The sequence below is a fragment of the Balearica regulorum genome, chromosome 7 (genome assembly GCF_011004875.1).
Source record: "Balearica regulorum gibbericeps isolate bBalReg1 chromosome 7, bBalReg1.pri, whole genome shotgun sequence".
NCBI classification, from domain to species: domain Eukaryota; kingdom Metazoa; phylum Chordata; class Aves; order Gruiformes; family Gruidae; genus Balearica; species Balearica regulorum.
Genome location: NC_046190.1, coordinates 3,045,805 through 3,065,149, shown reverse-complemented (window position 1 = coordinate 3,065,149; position 19,345 = coordinate 3,045,805). Strand labels below are relative to the sequence as shown.

General features: G+C 40.6%; 1 protein-coding gene across 3 annotated transcripts in view; it reads left to right on the top strand.

Moving 5' to 3' along the window:
* Positions 1-19,345, top strand: part of DOCK1 (dedicator of cytokinesis 1) — a 306,953-nt gene that overhangs the window by 215,182 nt on the left and 72,426 nt on the right. For all 3 annotated transcript variants that reach the window (XM_075757636.1, XM_075757638.1, XM_075757637.1), the window contains 4 exons: positions 6,697-6,775; positions 7,405-7,505; positions 10,769-10,827; positions 16,996-17,144. In XM_075757636.1, the coding sequence (XP_075613751.1) occupies positions 6,697-6,775; positions 7,405-7,505; positions 10,769-10,827; positions 16,996-17,144 (388 nt within the window). The remainder of the gene's footprint in view (positions 1-6,696; positions 6,776-7,404; positions 7,506-10,768; positions 10,828-16,995; positions 17,145-19,345) is intronic.

Below are 19,345 nucleotides of genomic sequence, written 5' to 3'. Positions count from 1 at the left end.
CTGTCCTCATGCTAAGGACGCTTTTCTTGCCGGGAAGTCCCATCGATTTTAGCGGGTGTCTGAGCTGGACTGTGTATCACCGTGGATCCATCCAGCTGCCGGGTAGGCAGGGTACGTCTGTAAATCCAACCCTTTTTTTTTACTGTTTATTTCTATAAACATTTATCATTTGATTTTGCAGTGGTGTAACACTCTTGCCTGTCTGTTCCACCAATTTTATTTTAAGGTGCAAGATAGTCGTGCTGCAAAGGTGGTTTGTAAAATACGGTACCTGTTGTTGGTAGTCAGACCACAAGCTCGTCCTTCAGAACGTAGTAACTTGCAATTATTTTTCATTCATCTGTCCCCATTGTTTTAGAGGACACACAGCACAGAATATAAATTAGGAAATAGGTGTCAGTGATTATAGATAATATGCTAAAACCGTTTCTGAAATATTTATTAGAAAATAGGTTAATAAAGTGACATGGTCTACCTGTGCCGGTGTGGAGCAGACATTATGAGAAGATTATGCTAATGTAAGTATTTAGTAGCAAGTCTTCATTGGGATTACTCTGTGCTGTTATCATATTCAGCTCAGGAACTGTAATTCAGAAGAAAGCAAATTTTCAAGGTTTTTGTTTCTCTTTTTTTTTTTTTTAAAGTTTTGACTGCTCTTTAGCCTGCTGAATTAGAGGATATTACAAGGAATCTTTTAAACTTTTTTTTCATTTGAGCATTTGTCAGGTCTGGAGGTGTGAAGACAGGTAAACAGTAATAACATCACCAGAAAAGAAAAGAGAGAATGTGAGAAGGGAGAAAATTGGGGGGGAGATGCGAGGAGGGCGGATACCTTCACGCTCACTCATTCTAATGATTTTGACTTTCATTTGACTTGTACAAAATACACGTATGAGGTCACTACGTATTCTCAATGTTCTACGGTCAAAATAATTGGAGATTCACCATACCGTATGCAATGTCAATAGAGAAGTGGTTATAGGAGTATATTAAAATGCAAGGGTTTAGTCATATGTAAGTGAAGAGTTTTTTAAAACTTAGCTGTGCTTTTGCAACACTGAGAAGTTGAAAAGGAATTTGAAGGTATTTGAAGTGATTGCTGTTTAAAAGAAGGCTTTGCTATTCGTGCTTTAGTGAGCATTTGTTCAGGTTTGGGTTTTGCATTGGGATTTCAAGGTCTAGGTCTGTTGTTTCGTACGCAGTCTGACAAGATAAGAGTAGTCTGTCTCGTATATGCACAGTAAATTTGTCTCCCAGAGAAGCAAAAGCTCAAGCATGGAAAGCATGATGATGTGCAGGAAGGCTGATCAGCTATAATAAAGCATTCATTATCCTTCCATCTAAATTAACTGAAATGACATCATAATAGTGCCTTTTATAACCTCACTCCAGATTCCCTCTCTTTTATTGAATTATCAGCTAAACCTAAATTATTTTAAGCTGTATCTGTATATTCTTGTTTAGATAATTATTCTGTCATTAGGGAAGCCATACGTTCGTTCTTTCACTCTTCTCTTTTGATGTTTGCTTAAGGAAAAATAGAAGGGAGTACCTTTGTAGCCTGTATTGTTTCGTATTTTCTTGTCAGAAGTATTTTGCTTAAGTGCTTATAGTGTAAATCCGAATCCCTGGGTACTGCAGCTAACTAAATAATGTACAAAATGAAATATGCTGTAAGAATGTTTCTACTTTTGCAATATCTCTCTCTAGATTATTTCTCAGGAAAAATCTTCTTGCAGAGGCAGTTTGATTTGTGTGTGCACGTTACCCGACGAGAGAGGTACCTTGCAGCATCGTGTGACTTCCAGCTTTCCTCGTCTCCTTTAGCTTTTGCAGATACTTCCCAATGATGTGAGAGGCTGAATGAAAGAAAATGGGGCATAGAATATTTTTAAACATGAGCAAACAAGCAAATCAGGGCACTTGACTAATTATAAGAGAGAACGGAGGAAGAAAAACTGACTGTACCTGAGAAAAAGAAAAAAAAAAGAAAAAAGAGTTGTCTGGCACAGTGACTACTGTTACACTTATAAATTGAATCCCTTTGTCCCTTCTTCATTTGTTATTGCCAGTTGAAGTCTAGATTTGATATATATGAACAGCCTCCTGAATTCAGTAGGAAGAGAGAGCCTCTCTGCAAGGGTGAAATTACAGAATCGAACCATTAATTTTTGCACTGTTTGCTGGAGCAAGCTCTAAGCATGCATCCACGAACCAATTAACGAGCTACGGGCCTGTTGGCAGTGATTAGTAATCAATAACAGTCAACATACCCAGAACTCAGTCCTTGCAATTGAAGTGAGCTCATGGCTTCAATCAGCAGCGTATTAATTGATTTATTGCCTCCGGATTGAGAGCCGTAAATGGGGAGAAATTACTGAAGAAATTAGAAGTAATCTGTCCGTTTGCCCGAGGCAGGAGAAGGTGAATGATACCCGACCAGACCACAGGGCTTTGCTCGACCTGGTTTGGTTTGGTTTGGATGGAAGCTACTCAACGTGGAATAAGAGGACAGTCCCTACCTCAGAGGCCCTAACTGCCACAGCAGAGACCTCAGAAAGCTGCGGATGTGTTTGGGAGCCAAGGCCGGCACCACTCATCCCCCGGGGCTTAGCACACATGACCCTCATCTGCCTGGGATATTAATTTTGTTATTTGGTAGGTACTTATGCCCTTTAGCAACGGTCATTCTTCCTTCCGCATATCCTGAAGTGACTTCCTTCTGTAATCGTATTCCTTCTATTCCAATCACGTCATAAGAACTGTTAATTTTCTTCTTTTAATTGGGTTGATAAAGTCTTTTGTCTAACGAATCTTTTCCAATATGTCAGCATTAGATTTTGTTGCTGTGTGTGACATTCCGGGTATTGCAGCGGCGTACATCGCGATCGGTTCCAGTCTCTGAACTTCTCTCTTTTTCAAGATTTAACTTTGGTGGCTCTTCCTGACACGGATAATCTATTCTTTTGTTAAGCAAAACTGAACTTCAAGAAAAGCACTTCTTTTTATGCACGTGCAACTGGAAGCTAATCTTCATTATTAATACAGCAAGATAAGGTGTGCCACTGCGGATTGATGTTCTCCATCTGAGCACAGGAGATAGTTTTGATTACTTGTCTGTTGGCCTGGTGGTGTCCGAGTACACCTTTCATCCTTCTTCAGTACAGACGGAGGCGTTTGGTTTATTTCTGCCTGTTCTGAAGAGCGGCATTTCCCTCCATTTTTTTCAGTTTCTCTCACTTTGACAGGGAAGTTGCTGAAAATTGTCAGTACCTGCTTTGGAGGAGGAAGGGCATTAAACTAACACCTGGAATGATTCATAAAATTTTTCTGCTTCCTTTTCTGAGTTTTATTTGGGCATAAACCTGAACCATTTTTACATTCCTGAGTTGCTGCAGACTTCGCAGGTGGTAACATACCATTTCGCGGGTTATAGCCAAGAATTCATCAAGCAAAATTTTTCTCTATCCAAATGATCTCTTCAGGGCAGTAATCTTTCTGTCTGGTTAACCATACGGCTGAGTGTCGTACCAAAATGGCGGAGTGTGGCCAACCTAACGATCTTACTCTTGCTGTCGTTATTTCTCCTGACTCTCATTCACCGAATTGCACCCGGTTCACAGGACGCCGTTTGAATATTCTAGGCAGCAATCCTTAGCTTTTTTCTCAGCTGACAATTCTCCTCACTCTTGTGTGAGTATGTAGGAGACTAGGAGGTGGTCAGGAGCACACGGAGTGGTAGTCGGTGATCTCAGCCTGATAGAAAAGTAGATTTGTCTAAATCCAGCCTTTCCTGATCGGGCCCCGAAACAATAAAGCTTTACACCACGGGGAAGGAGGAGTACCGTGATGAAATCTCTCTGCTCTGGTTGTCTCAGTATGGCATACAACTTGCTGCTACTAATTGCCAATATTTTAATAGGTAGTCTTAAAATCAACTTCATCGGATAAAAGTCATCGCAATTGTTCTGTTTTCTCTCGGCACTGGAGGAACTAGACGACACTAGGAAGCGCTGCGAGCTTAGCCATGGCAGGGTCATTCTAGTGACTTCAGTTGTGCCAAGAGGTTGTAGCACTTAAATTGGTTGCTGATTAATGCACTTTGTAACTTCTCTTTTCCTCAGTTAAATCTGGATTATTCAGGATGGATCTTACTGTTATTGTGCTGTGCCAGTCATGTTTCACTTTGCCCTACCATAGACTCATAGAATTGTTTGGGTTGGAGAAGACCTTTAAGATCATCAAGTCCGACCATTAACCGTGATCTGGACTACACATATTTTGACTTCCCTCGTATTGTAGTAAAGGGACTGTCCGTATTTCCAGCAATCCCTTCAGTACTGGTCGAAACAGGCACAAAATCCTCATTGACTTACGTTTGATTTTCAACTGAAGATTTACTGTTATAATAAAAATACTGTTCAGTGGGACAAGAACGGGGCTTTCTTCACTGATGTACGTTAGGAAGCGTTTTACCCAGTGACGGAAGGATTGAGTGTATCATCAAATTAAATCAAAATTAAAATGGGGTTTGAATAATTCAAAATTCAGGACTTAAATCTCTGCATCTCTTCTTTTGATCTTCTTTTGTTGGGAGGAATATCTACCTTCCTAAAGCAGCCCGATTACAGGGGTAGCACATGGGCTGCGAGAGGATGGTGGTGTTTAATTACAACTGCAGTTTAACAGATGTGCTGTGCTTTGGTCCTTTTGCAGCTGGAACGTACAGTGGATTCTGCATTATTTGTTCTTTATTGGTATTCACTAGAATTAATATAGGGGAAAAATGAGAGTTACAATTTAAAGAAAAATAATGGTATATAAAGTAATGAGATTGTTCCAGAGCTTAATTAGATGGAGCAGATTGAATACATTACAGCAATGTCTTGAGGCAACATAATTAAATTGTAGGCATAATCCTCCCTGTATTGGAACTGATTTTATCTGTGTAAGGCAAGGAGCGTTAGATGGCCTTTCCTACTATGTTAAATTACTAATTCTTCTAGGAAGACTTACGGATCGCATAGTATTATCAGACTTTAAAACCACAAAACAAAACAGGGTATAGGTCTACATATCAAACTGTTGATCGTCTGATTACATGGATAACTTCAGTTTCAATCTTAGTATACGCTACAGCTCAGTAATTGAATCATCGATCTAAAATAAATGTATCTGCAGTGTATTGTTGGGTATGCCAAATTCATCTCATTTATAAAATCTCCTAATGAAGTTGTTTCCAAACGTACACACTGATGAAGACACTGGTGAATAATGCGCAGAAGTGCTGTTCCTGAAGCGCGTCTCAGCGCACGCTGGATGCAGGCGCGTAGCTGCCTATGACCGCTTAGCTATAAAGAGTAATACTGTAAAATGTACGTATGTGCGTATACCTACATATGTATGTATTTACTTTTTTCTATACTCTTTTTTTATATTCTTTCATCTTTTACATTTTCTTTTGTATTTTCTTCCATAAATTTAATTTTTATTTTAGTGTTAGGATACTTTCCTTCTCCGTTACACTACTATGGGGGTGCTCTGACTTTAGAGCAAAGCCACATCCCAATGGTGTCAAAACATTTGCCTTACTTTATTAATGTCGAATACAGAAATAATCTCTCTCAGCATCCTGATGCCTGTGTGTTATCTGGAGGCTTCATTTCCCTTGGGTTACCAAACATTTAGCTAAATATTAATTTTTTTCAGGAGAAATCAGTAGGTATTTTCAATTCAGTAAAAGAGCTTTCTAACTGCCTCTACTGGGTTGTTTTAAATAATTCTGGTAGTTGTTTGTCAGCCTGTAGAAAGATTAACTTTGTTATTTGCATTCGATAGTGAACTCTCTTTTTAAAGATTGCTATTAGAGGGGGGAAGTAGGTACACGTCATGAGTGGTCTTTATCGTTGCTGGTACTTTTAGGAGACATCTATCTCTACCGCAGTCTGCTCAAGAGACAGGCTCATTTGTCTGGGCATTAGCTGGCAGTTTCATAGCATAAATTTAAGGTTTTCAGGAGGAATCTAATGTTTATTTTGAAAATGGAGATTAGGGTACCAAAGCATAATATGTTTACTTTACAGCACCATGAATATGTAGTGACCTACTTATACCGCAACATTTGGTTTTATTTTTAAAGCTTGTCAAGCCAACTCCTATTGCAATTTAAGAAGCACCCTTTTTAGAAAAGCAATAAACTACACTGGGAACTAAATTAGTCTTTTAGAAGTAGAACAGTGAGCAATGTTTTGAAGATTGTCCTTCAACAGCATTTTTAGGTGTTATTGTACCATAACTAAAATGCTCTTTGCCTCATGCGTTTTTCTTGACCTGCGCATTAGAAGACAGCCAAATGCAGGTCTAGGTTAGATACAACACTACGATACTGGTATATACTTTTTTCTAATAAACTGAATTTTTAATGATCTCTTGATTATCATGAGATATTTTAAAGACAAGTGATTTTATCCGAAACATTCCTTCTGTTTCTGCATATGCTAATTTACGTGATTAATTTTGAGAACATCTGCATATAATTCTGTATACTTAACAGTGGTGAGATCACACTGCTTTTCAAGTAACAGCTCCAAATTTTACTTTCCAGACAGACTCAGATTTTTGTCTAATTGGGATGCCGAATGTACAAAGGTACCACAGAAGAGTGTGTAATTATGTAATTTTCTCTTGATCTTTCAGAGTCTTCCTGCGAGCAATTAATCAGTATGCAGATATGCTAAACAAAAAATTTCTTGATCAAGCCAACTTTGAGTTACAGGTAAGAAAAAAACCACCCATGTTTTGGGGACTAATGTTAATATTGTAATGAATTTCTGCCCCAAACATCTAATTTTGGTGTATGCATGTCGTCGTGAACCCCAGGAGACCAGTTAGCCCAGTGAAGTCGTTGCGGGCTCAGCAGGTTTGTACGAGCCGCTCGTGGCTTATGGGTCTTACCCAGAGCATCGTTAAAAACTCTTTCAGGAGCAGCAGAGAGAGGGGTCCTCCCCCTGTCTGCAGCAGATGCTTTAGTGGGATTCTTGCCTCAAGCGTGGAGCCCGAGCCGCGGTGTCGGTGCCCTGCTGCTGAGAAACGCGCCGGTTTAGGGCACTTGCTCAGGATCCTTTTTTGGTTTTTTCTTTTCATATTTATGTGTTCACGTTTAATTTTACTTGAATCATCAAAACAGAATCGATTAGGAATTGTAGATGGGAAATGTTTCATGGAAACGTAAACACAAGACGTACTAAGAAAATACCAAGAAACACCGTCTCTGTGGTGTCTGTTATTTTCTCTTTTAAATATTTATGTGCATAATTTAGATACTTCTAAGTTGTTTTGTAGGTGTGCAGAAGAACATTTCAGAGAATTAATGGTATCTATTCTTGTCATTTTGGGGGCTTTCAGCTTTGGAACAACTACTTCCACCTGGCTGTTGCTTTTCTCACACAAGAGTCTTTACAACTGGAGAATTTTTCAAGTGCTAAAAGAGCAAAAATACTTAACAAGTAAGTCCTGTTCATCATCTAAATCATGGACAAGAACTTGAGGTCTATTAACATAATTTTAGTTTAATTTCTTAGCTAAATCCGTTCAAATTGAGATGCAATCATGGTATAATGAAAGGTTGGTTTTAAAAACATGAATCAAGTATTGCATGTGTTTCTACCCTTGAATCAAGATCTAAATTACATGATTCATTACTGATGAAGACAGTATTTTATACTGCAGGATGTGCATAAAGTCAAGACTTTTCAGAAGTATTAACATCTTATAAAACCGAGTTTTTAAATCACTTTAGCTTTGTGCTTATTCTAATCTCATTTTACGTGCGCTTTTTATTGCTTTAATCCCTAACGGCCTTTTAGAGTGAATTTTTCTAACTACAGCCAGTTTCACTGCGATATCCCTGAAGAATGGGTTTGCATAACTGCGGTCTCGTATGCTTTCCCCGTTAAAAGGGATTACATTGCCTGCCTCTGAGCAGGGAGCTGGAACTACCCGATTGCTATTCAGGATCCCACAGCAGATGAAACCTGTGAAAGGAGAAAAGACTGGAAATAAGACCAGAGCATGAATATTTTGTTTAATTAATGTATTTCTCCTAAATTTCATTGGGGTGCCAGTGTAGTGGACTTTGTCATTAATTAACTAAACCCTGAAAAAAAGCCAGTTGCTGTGTTCAAACACGGTGCGTGGCTTCTCTTTCTGTCTTGTAATGTTTGTAAAGAGCGCCTGCAAAAGCAGTTTGTTCCCATCCTCAGTCAGGTAACCGCGGCTGATGCACAAAAATGGAGTTTCAAAGCCGGGATTCCCTGAGCAAGCATAGCTCAGGCCCCGCGTACGCGTGATGGATTATATATCTGTACAGAAAAAGAAGATGCGTTTTGTATCACTTCACCTTCTAAATTGAAGCCTTTTTGTATATTATGATGATGAGAGAGATCACAGTGAGGATGGGAAGAGTTTATCAGTGCTGCGGTGAGCTGTGATTTTCAAAGGCGTTTTTGGCTTGAGCTGTGTGGGTTGCAGGCGTTGACCAGGAAAGACAGGGCTCTCTGTCCCATCCGCTTTTTTTTTCTGGCAGCAAAGTTTTGCTCTTCAAACTCATCCCCTCCATCGTGAGTTTGGAGGAGCTTCCTTTGGAAGCTGTGCTTTACCTGAGCCTTGAAACAGAATTTTTAAGCACCGTGTGATCTTATGTGCGTACATGTGACTCGTGGGGCTTCCTTGATGAAACGGGAATATTTACAAGTTCGGTGGAAAAGTGATGTCAAGCAGAGCTCAGGCTTTTGCACTTGTGCTATAAATATTATAAATAACATTATAGTTAGACGTTTGCAAAAGGAAATCAAGGTGGTTTTGTAGAGCCGGGTAAATGTTGTTTCGTTAGGTTTAGAATTTAAAGGAACGAAACGGTTTTGTACAAGATGGGACGAGTGATGCAAATTCTCGTTCGTAATTAAGAGTGTAAAGGATGCTGCGAAGGGCAAAGCGCTCCGCTCACAGCAGAGGGATGAGAGCCGTGGCTGCCGTCAGTCCCCCGTCTCTGCCCACCCTTTGCTCTCTCTCTCCGACGCCGGTGTGCGCCTACGTCGGCATTTTAGTCCAGACTCCTGACCGGAACAAAAACCCAACAGCTGGGCTGGAATTGGACAGGAAATCACCGTTCAATACATTTGTGGGCTGATAGTCGTCTTTGTGAGGACGGGAACCTTAGACAGAAATTTTCTTCAAGTGGTTTTTATATTAAACGGAGCAGTATATCTTGCCGAAGAAATTCAAGAAATCAACAGACATTTCTCACTGCTAATATAAGTAAATAGATTAAGTCATTTGAAGTGGTTACTTAATGAAGTTTGCTAAATTGTAAATCTCTGTTTATAATGATTTTACAAGTTGTTATTTTCAGTTTAATCCTGTTTCAGGGAGAGATAACAAGACCATAAATTCTTCAAGGTGCAATAAATGTGTGGTCTGGAAGCACTGACTTTTATTGCTGTGTGAAACCACTACTAGTTCTGTGCCAAAGGGGTATAATTAATCAGTTAATTCAATATCACAGTCACTCATCTTTTTAAGTATATATTTCAATTAATATGTCAAATATTTAATAATTAAAAATTTAATTATTGTAATTTGTAGTTTTTGCTAAACATTGCATTTAAGCATTAAATAATAACAGATTCTTAATGATGCAGAAGAATCTCTTTAATCCACATTAATGACAGGTTATCTCTGTTATCCCACAGGAGTTCCACAAGTTGCCAGATATTACCACTTTCCTCATCTTGTTATTTAAATAATGATCTTTAACATACAAATATTCCACGTAGCAAATACATTCTTGGAGCTCATTATGGTTCTGATCCCATCATTAACAAAGGCAATAGGATGTTTTCCATTCATTAAGCTTTTCTGGTATTAATGTGGAGAGAGAGTGGAATAATAAAATGCCCTGCTGGGCGGTGGGAGAGGTTGGTGCCACCACGTTTGCGCGGAGCAGAGACAGGTTTAGCGGCGATGCTGAAGGATGGGCTCCCACCTCCGCCCTGGCTCATTAACTGCCTGGGACCACAGACTTTTGGTTTAGTCCAGCGGGACACAAATTCGCATTGGAGCTTAGAAACCTTCTCTTTCTGGTTTTGCACATCAAAGTAGGAGATGTCACAAGATGTTCCTTGTTGTATTTTCTAGGACAATGCTATGCTAAGAGGGTGTATAAAAATAAAATGCAGCCTTAGGCGGTGAAGCTTTCTGTTATGCTTCCTCCAGCCATTACCATTTGAAAAATAGAAAATGCTCACAATTAATCTCGGCAACCACCCGTGTGTCGCGAAGGACGGTTAGGTAATCTGACAGTACGGCAAAGAGAGGTTTTGCGCAGGTGGATGTTTTGTGTGTGTTCTTCCTTTGGTAGTATTGCTGCAGAAATTGAAAATTGGGGTCTTTTGAGGGAGAGCAAGTAAGACGAGGCGAGGCACAGAAGCTGGTGGCTGAGGCTTTTGGGGTGCCTGGCCGTGGCAGGCAGCCTCTGTGTCTCCCTCCCTTGTAAAAGGGACATTGGGCAAAATTCAGTGGTTACGGGCGCATCGCTGAGCTGGGGAGGGAGGCTGTGCAACGTTACTGTCGTCGTTGAGTTTGGAGAACCTGCTCTGTAATTTCAAATATTTTTGAACGCTGATCAGATTTTGAAATGAGATGTTTCTGCTTATTACTATTAATTTTTTTTTTTTTTTTTTGTAATGGTGGTTTTGTTTTCCTTTTTAAGGTACGGTGATATGAGAAGGCAGATCGGTTTTGAAATCAGGGATATGTGGTATAATCTGGGTAAGTACCCTGAGCGCCTGGCGCTTAATGCTTTCACTCAGTGTTTGAATAAACCAAGTCAGAGATTAAATGAACTCACATTCTCTTGAAATCATGGTAGGCTTTTAAAGTAGGCAATTAAAGAAACAAAGCCACCTCTGCACACTTATTTCGCCGTCTGGGAAGATACATAACTGTACTCAGTGTTTATGTATCTTCTGTTTTTTCCTGGCGTTCAACCTCATGCTAAATAAAAATAAATGGTTGTGGTGATACTCGTTGAATTATTTTTTTTTCACCTTAAATATATATATATGCACACACATATATGTGTACATATAGCTATATACACCCACATACGTATGGATGCAAAAACTGGGACTGTAGCAAAATGAACGCGCCCGAGGGTTACCAGTGACTTAGCCTGGAAATGCTGCTGAAAATCTGATTTTCAGTCTCGTCTGGCTGCGCCAGAGTGACTCAGGAAGATCAGTGAAGAATGGGAACTTGGACATCCCTGGAGTTCGTAGGTAAATTAGGTATTTCTGACTATCTCAAGTCTGTGCTATTCTGTGGGTATAATTTAGCTATAGGGGGATTGAATTTCATGAGAAACTGAGTATTTACTGTGACCTGAGTGTACTCATCTGCCAGATTTCATTTTCCTGAGCTTAACAGCAGAGACACTTCAGCTCTTCCGAGTTTTATCAAAATTCCTTAAATGATCAGAAATAAATGCATTTGCCACTTCACTTATATCTCTAGCTGAACTGTTGTTGCTGAAACTTGAAAAAAAAAATCAGCATATAAAGAGAAGGGACTGGAGGGGTTCATAAGTATTTGATATCACAGAGTTTGCATCCGCTCTGCTGGAATGATGAGAAAAGGCTTCAGAGAGCAGCTGAGTTCACTTTTCATTAGAAGCATCTTTGGTGAATTAAATGTCTGGAGAACAGATTAAAGCATGGTACACACCTGATATGTGACTTGACAGACAGCTAATAAAATCAGTGTTGTGCCTGATGCTGGGTCATCCAGCTCAGGACTCTGGCAGCCTCTTCGTCAGTAATTAGCCAAATCCTTCCCCGTTCCAGGCTCCCAGTCATGTATTCATCTGCTATCTTTACTAATTCCTCTCGCATCTTTGGATTCTTAAACGTTTTCTGCTTTTCCTGGAATTTACTGGACTGAGTAGAAAAGTTAGCATGCATAGATATACATCTGGCGGTTCTTACATAAGGTCAGTTTACTCAGTTTGGGGACCGTGGAGTCCAAACTGTGTTTTTTACTACTGCCACTGACTGCTCTTGGACAAGTTATTTAGTTGCTCTAGGGTTCAGTTTTTCACCATTAAAAGGGAGATGATAATAATTTCCCCTGGACTTTTGCGAATCGATTGGCATGAGGGGTGGTGTTTTCTTCAATATTTCTTTCTGTGCTGTCATGAAAGCCTTTTATTTTTAATAGAGTTTTTATAAACCGAGATTATCCAGGCAGATGACTCCGTGACCTCCTCTAGCTCTAATGTCTGTGATTCCGTAAGTGGCTGGGATCATTAATGCCAAAATCTCACATCTTCAGGGAGTCAGTAAATTGCTGCTCTTCCCAACAAAAGCTGCAAGAGAAAGGTAAATCGGAGGCAGGACCCCAATCCAAGGTGGCCTTTGTACTTCTCATAATGAGCAGCTTGCTTTTTCTCATCTTCTTTTATAATACAGATAGTCCGTGCTGATCACGGTTAACTTCTGGCTCTTCACCAATCTCATCTATGTCACAGCATCAATTAAGAAAGAATTCTGAATAACCACTGCAGGGGAATTGATTGGGGGGCACCTGACACTTTTATCTTAGAATTTGCACTGCATTAGTCAGATTATTGAGGTGTATGGTCAGAAACGGAATCAGAAGTGAAAAGCTGTGATTCTCGCATATGCTCGAGCATCCCATTTTTATGACTACGCCATTGTGCATAAGATAGGATGAAGCCAAACAACCCTGACTTTTCATTTATGTACTAAAGGGTATGGATGAGCCTCCAAAGTCAGTATTTTGTCTCATCAGTTTTTGTTCATAAATACCATGATTAATGTACAATGCCTGCTGAGTTAAAACTCCCCAGGCGGGAACAAGACAGTCCTCTAGCTATAATGCACATTTAAGAGTATAATTTATTTTCGGAAATTAAACAGTAAAATACAAATTCTAAAAGATTTTTCTTGTCTGTGTGTTTCTGATGCAGTGGTGACTGCAATATTTATACCTTCCTACCTTTTTAAGTAGGAAAAAAGAGCACGTATAGTGGAGAGCAACACTAGGTAACTGCACACACTTTAAATACCTGTAATTCGGGAGTAAGATTTTTGTTTTAAACAGGGAACCACGTACAAGAGACCCAGCCTGAGAAATTTCGTATTTAAATCTTAGTTGTAGTTGTCCTGCTTGATACCCTGCTAGATTTTATTGTGAAGGCTTTAGATGTGAGTGCTGTGATGCAATGAGGATGGCTTCGGGGAGCGCAGTCCCAGCGTGCAGAGCCCTCGCTGCATTGCCTTTCCGAAAGCGCTGCAAGGCTTTTATTTTCTTGCGTGCACCGAAACCAGTGTTTACTAGTCTTTGTAGGCGTTTTTCCTTCCCTATTGCAAGCCGAACTTTAAAATAATGTATTATTTTGAGTCACTGCCTTGTTGGAACTGGGGTTCCTTTAGACCTTGGTGAGACGGTAAGGATCAGAGAAGCATAAAGCAAGCCGTGGCCTCTGTCTTGAAGATGCAGGAACTCAAACAACACGTGCTTAAAAGCATTATGCGATGCAATTTAGCGTGAACAAAACACAGTTTGACACTAGGTCAGCGTACAGGTTTTCAATGGTTAATGGTTTCAACAGTTCCATGTTAAAGAAATTGTAATGACATTTAAAATAATACCCTTGTGCTAAAGTTGGTCAAGGAAAGCCAGCTCAGAAAACGGTGCTTTTATTGTTGACGTCTGAACCAGCTAGAGGGAGATGGAAAAGTAAAATTCCTGACAATGAAGGGAAATGGTGCTGCCGCTGTCCTCCAGCGAGCCGCCTGCCGCCACTGCCCCTTCCCTCCGAGTGCCTGACGTCAGAAAAGGTGTCTTGACAGAGACGTTAATGTCGTTGGAGGGAAAACCAGGGTTAAAAATAGACCTGAACTTTGAGCGTTATATAAATAGAAGTCATTACAGATAACACTCTCTGGATTACTCATGCATGTTCAGAGCTGACCCAAGTTAGAGGTGAGGTTGCTGGCAAATTATTCAGTGGTTTTTGTGGCCCAAATTTAAATTAAAAGAACCTGGGAAACGAAAATCACACGTTCTCCAATAAAGCAAGCACCTCGGGTTTGGTTCGCGTAACGAGGTCTGTTACTGTCGCGTGAGCGGTCTGCTGTAGTGCATCTCATGGCAAGGCAGAAGCCACTGCAAGGGCAAGTTTTTGCATGTTCAGAAGAATACTTTTTTTGCATGCGGTTCTTAAAGCAGCTGCGCAATTTGGTTTTCAGAAGAGAATCCTCAATTTTCTTCCAGACTTGTCACATTTTGAGTCTCTGCGTGGGAGTTCCCGCACTCCCAGGGAAAAAAAAGGCGAATTCATTGTTGGGTTGTTTATCAGAAAGTGCTGCCTGTGACGGATGGCAGGGGGATGGATGCTCTGCAGTGCCAGAGGAAGATCGTTTCCTTTCGTGTTTTGCTCTCATGCTTTCTTTTGTGGCACAACATCGCACAGGATCGCATCATAGCAAACACGTGCGCGTGCGTCATCACATCACCGGTGTGTGTCACCACGTCAGAAGGATGTCGGGCAGGGCTTTCAGCCCTCTCCCGTCACCCAGTTGGTGGACAGACCCTTTCTCCATGTCACTCCTCGCGCACGCTTGATGAAGAAAACCAATCGAGATGGTTTAACGCTGTAGCGTGTGCTGCCCTGCCCTCCCGCCGCCCCGGCGCAGCTGCCGGCAGCAGGAAGGAATCTGGGCAGCGGCTCTGCGGGGCGAGTGCTTCGCATCCAAAGCAGGCAGCGTCGCCCCGCAGGTTGTTCCCCTGGTTCTTCTCTGTGGCCAAGCTGCATAAACTCTGGTGGGAGCCACCCACGGACCCTCCAGACGGCGTGAAGAGCTAAGTGGGCTTCACACTGCATTTTGTCGCAGTACAACGTACGAGTGATTTTAACGCTTTCTGCTAATAACTCGCACGCTTCTGTTCCTTCTGAATTTTGTGTTCAGAGAAGCTCTCTGTCGTCTCTGATTTAAAAACGCCGTTGGTGATTACCTGTGAGGCAGGACCGGTAATAAATACGGTCGGCGAAGGGCAGGAGGGCTGAGGACGCGCGGTACAGCTTCATGGGCGGCGGGTGGCTCTCCGTGCCCTTATCATCGGAGGAGCACTTCAGTGACTCCCTGTTCGAGCAAGACGTTCATATGCCCCCAGAGGATTAGAAAGGGGATCAAAGATCGTAAAAAAAATGTTCTTTTGTGAATTTGTCATTTTTCACATCTAAAGTTGAAAAGACGTTAGTTATTTTTCTGAGGGAATCCCTGTGCTTGAAGCAATGGAAAAACCCACCGTGGCACACGGAGAACTTTGTGACATTGAATTTGTGCCTGACGAATAACTTTTGTCACTATTATTTGTTTTCTGAAATATTGACTCTGACACGTTTCAGGCATAATACAAGAAAACTGTCACCTGAGAGGCCGAATGTAATAATACTTGTAAGAGAGACAGAGGAAAGCTTTACGCCTCTCACTTGATATTCCTCACCAGCAACCAGCATTGCAGCAGCATCCAAAATAGCAGTTTTAGTTGAGTATTAATTTGCCCTAATAGGATTGCTAATGCTAATAGGATGCTGAAGTTTGCCAAATCAAGTAACTTAAATTATATCTGCTAAAAAAGGTAGCGTGTTTTGTTAGTAAAGGGTTTCTTCTTGATTACGTTTGTTGAGATTTATGTTAGTTCTGGTCAAAAGTGAAACGACTACTTAAAGACTTCCACGGTTACTGCCGTGCTGGTGTAGTGCAGTGGAATATCAATGAGTTAAAATCTGTTTCTGCCATATACCACTGGTAACTGCAACGGGAAACCAGAGTCGTCAAATGGAGGAAGCTGAGGGCTCCTTAAATTAGCTCAGTGCTGAAGAACTCTGGTCTGAACCCCAGCAGTGAACAGTGTACGACCCTGATTGTGCACATCCATTAACATTGCACTTGTGAGAAACGTCACTGCTCGTGCAGCGAGGTTCAAACGAATCCCGCTCTGTTGCTGAGCGGGGAATGTATTTGTATCTTCTAAACTTCGGCCATCGAGTCCTCTTCCTGGAGCTCTCAGGTGCTCTGCTACGCTGTTCTACGCCAGCATCTTTCCCTGGAGTTGTTGAACAGATAATTTGCAGAACGCATCATCTGCATTCCCTGCACTTCAGTTAATAATATGAACAGTAACTAGATGTTTTTACTAGTGCAATATTTATTAGGTGCCGTGTTCCTGGTAAGGTTTAATTCCTTTCCGTGTGTGGAGAGCGTAGCAGGGAGGGCTGGGGGGTGCAGCGTTCTCTTGGGAAGATAAATGTGAAATAAAGTTTGCCAGTCAGATCAGCTCTTGAAGAAAGAAGACATATTGTAGGCTTGGTGAGATGTAGTTTCGTGTCTCGAGGCGGTGTAAGTATGCACTCGTGGTGACACTTTGATAGACTGACACAGAGAACGTTTTGTACGCTGCAGAAGATACAGAAGTCTAAATAAGTTAATACAAGTGATGTGCCTTTTAGCCTCCTTCTCTCCCAACCAGAAGTTGTATTTAAAAAAAAAAACCAAACACTTGAAATTTCATATGAGTGTGCAAATACGGGTGCTTTGTGGAAAATGTGGCAAGTTCCGGTTTGACTACTGATTCAACAGCTCTTGTTATTTGGGTTTATACATACCATGTTAATTTGGGTTTATACGTACCATGTTAATTTGGGTTTATACGTACCATGTTAATTTGGGTTTATGCATACCATTTCCCCTCTTGTGGTATAAATATCAATACATGTTTCAGCGGACTCAGATCTTGAAAAATACTGTCTTACGCTGTATGAGAATTTCTCGATATGGCTTTTATAACAGTTATCTTCCATCAAACTCAATGGATGTTTGTTAATTCTGAAATGTGCCATTTCTCTTACAGGTCAGCATAAAATCAAGTTCATCCCAGAAATGGTGGGACCTATCTTGGAAATGACGCTGATCCCTGAAACCGAACTTCGAAAAGCTACAATCCCAATCTTCTTTGATATGATGCAGTGTGAATTTCATTCTACTAGAAGCTTCCAGATGGTAAGTAGTAAGCCACAGATATTTAAATTTTGTAAGAAAGATTTGACTGTTCTTTGACAAGACGTAAGAGTTTTTCTTATTTCTTATTTTTCTAAAGAATAATATAATTCTGGATTTGCTTATTTTTCTGTGTCTCTTGAGTCGCTATAGAGTTTTTATCTGTCGGTTTTAAATTCTTTCTGAAGCAAAAATTTGCATGAAGTAAATGAAACCTTTGTGATACAAAAGGAGAGCAAAGACAGATGTCTTCAGTTTTCACTGTGACTCAGAAAAGGAATCTGCTTCTGAGTTAAATTGGACATAAAGGAAGCCTGATAATGTGGCAAAAGAAACTATAACCTGTAAGAGCTTATCATCTCTAGTATCTTACAATTTTGTTACTCTTTACCATTTTATGGATTTTCAAGAGGAAAAAAAGTTATCCAGTCAGTGTCAGTGTTTCCTCATGCTATCCAGGCACTGCAAAATCTAAAGTACTAATGTAGCATTTTTATTCTATTTTATTTTAACATGCCGAGGGAAGTCCTTGAATAAGCACACGCAATCTTATCCTGATAGCATTGACTTTTGAGAGACAAGTGGAGAGAAAGAAAGTTTCCTGGCATCATTCATTTGACCTTCTTTCCCTTGAAACTTTGCTTACGGATTGACTATAAGACTAGTTAGGCCGGGTAGTGTTATGGTTTAAGCCAACGTAGCTCCTTTACACTGTGCAATTCCTGTCAGTCCGGGTATGACCTGGTGAATTTTGCAATGTGTTGTTTACTTTTTTTCCCTTTATATTGGCAGTTTTCTTTCTTGGATGAAAATCTTATCCTTTTGCATGCTTTTTTTTTGTGAACTATCATTCATAACCAGCTCCTAATAAATCTGTAGCCAGAGTAAATGACTGTCTGTGTGGGGTCGACTTAAGGAAGGGAAATGGCATCAGTTTTATTTCTTTGATTTGTTTTGTGCTGGATGGTGGGTGGAAAGGTTGTGAACTGTATTTTGGATCCATCCAATTACTGCATAATCATTCTTTCTTACGTTTGACTCCGATGATACTGTAAAGATTGAAATGCTCGCTGGGATGCCATTTAAAGAGTTTCCTGTCAGATGCTCTCTTTTGTTGCTTGTCATTTTTTATTTGTACAATTATATGGATCATGAAAAATCCGAGGGTAACTTTATAGCTAAATTTATGGCCCTATATTTTCTTGACAGAAGGAAACCAGCTTTGTGTGGAATAGTTGGGTGATTTTAATAAATGAACGTCTTAAATATTTCACACAAATTCTTTTTGCCTTTTGAGAAGAAAAATGCCTCATGCTTAAGTCAGAGATGTCTTGGACTGTAGGTACTCAACATATATTTCTAATGTCAGTATAGCTTCTTTCTTTATGGACGTAGCATTGATACGACAGGTGCAGAGGTAGTAAACCTTTTTTCAGTGCATTTGGAGTGAACAGTTATGTCTAACGGGGAATAATCAATCTGCCCATTTATGGTTTTGCAGAGAAGGTAGTTATATAGTTTGCTGAGTATCTGAGATTGGTCTTTGGGGAATGAAGATCACAGCTTGTAAAAAGCAGACAATTATAGAAAAGTCGAGGTTGGATGGGACCTCTGGAAGTAATCTGGTCCAAACTGGGCCTTAGATTGGGTTATCCGGGGCCATCTGAAGCTCAGTATTGAAGATTTCCAGTGAGGGAGGGTCACCTTCTCTAGGTGACCTATTCCAGTGTTGGAGACTTTTCTTCTTATATCCGGATGGAGTTTCCCTGAATCAACTTGTGCCTGTTGCTGCTTGTGTTGTCCCTGCTCAGCCTTGTAAACAGAGTAACTCCAGCTCCTCTATAACCACCTTTTGGGTGTTGGAAGGCTTGAGTCTGCTTTTCTCTAGGCTGAACAAACCCAATTCCTTCAACAGGTCTTCAGGCTAGGTTCTCCAACACTCTGCTCATCTCGGTGGCCCTCCATTAGACCATCTCCAGTTAGTCAATGTCTCTCTCAAGCTGGAGGAACCAAAGCTGGATGCAGTATTCCAGCCATTGCCTAACAAGTGGAATGATCTTGTTGTTCCTCTAACTGTACTCTTGTTGGTGCAATCAAGGATACATTTTGCCTCCATTGAAGGGGCACACTGCTTCTTCATATTCAACTTGATGTCCACCAGGTCCTTTCCAGCAGAGCATCTTGCACTGCTGCTTGCAACTATG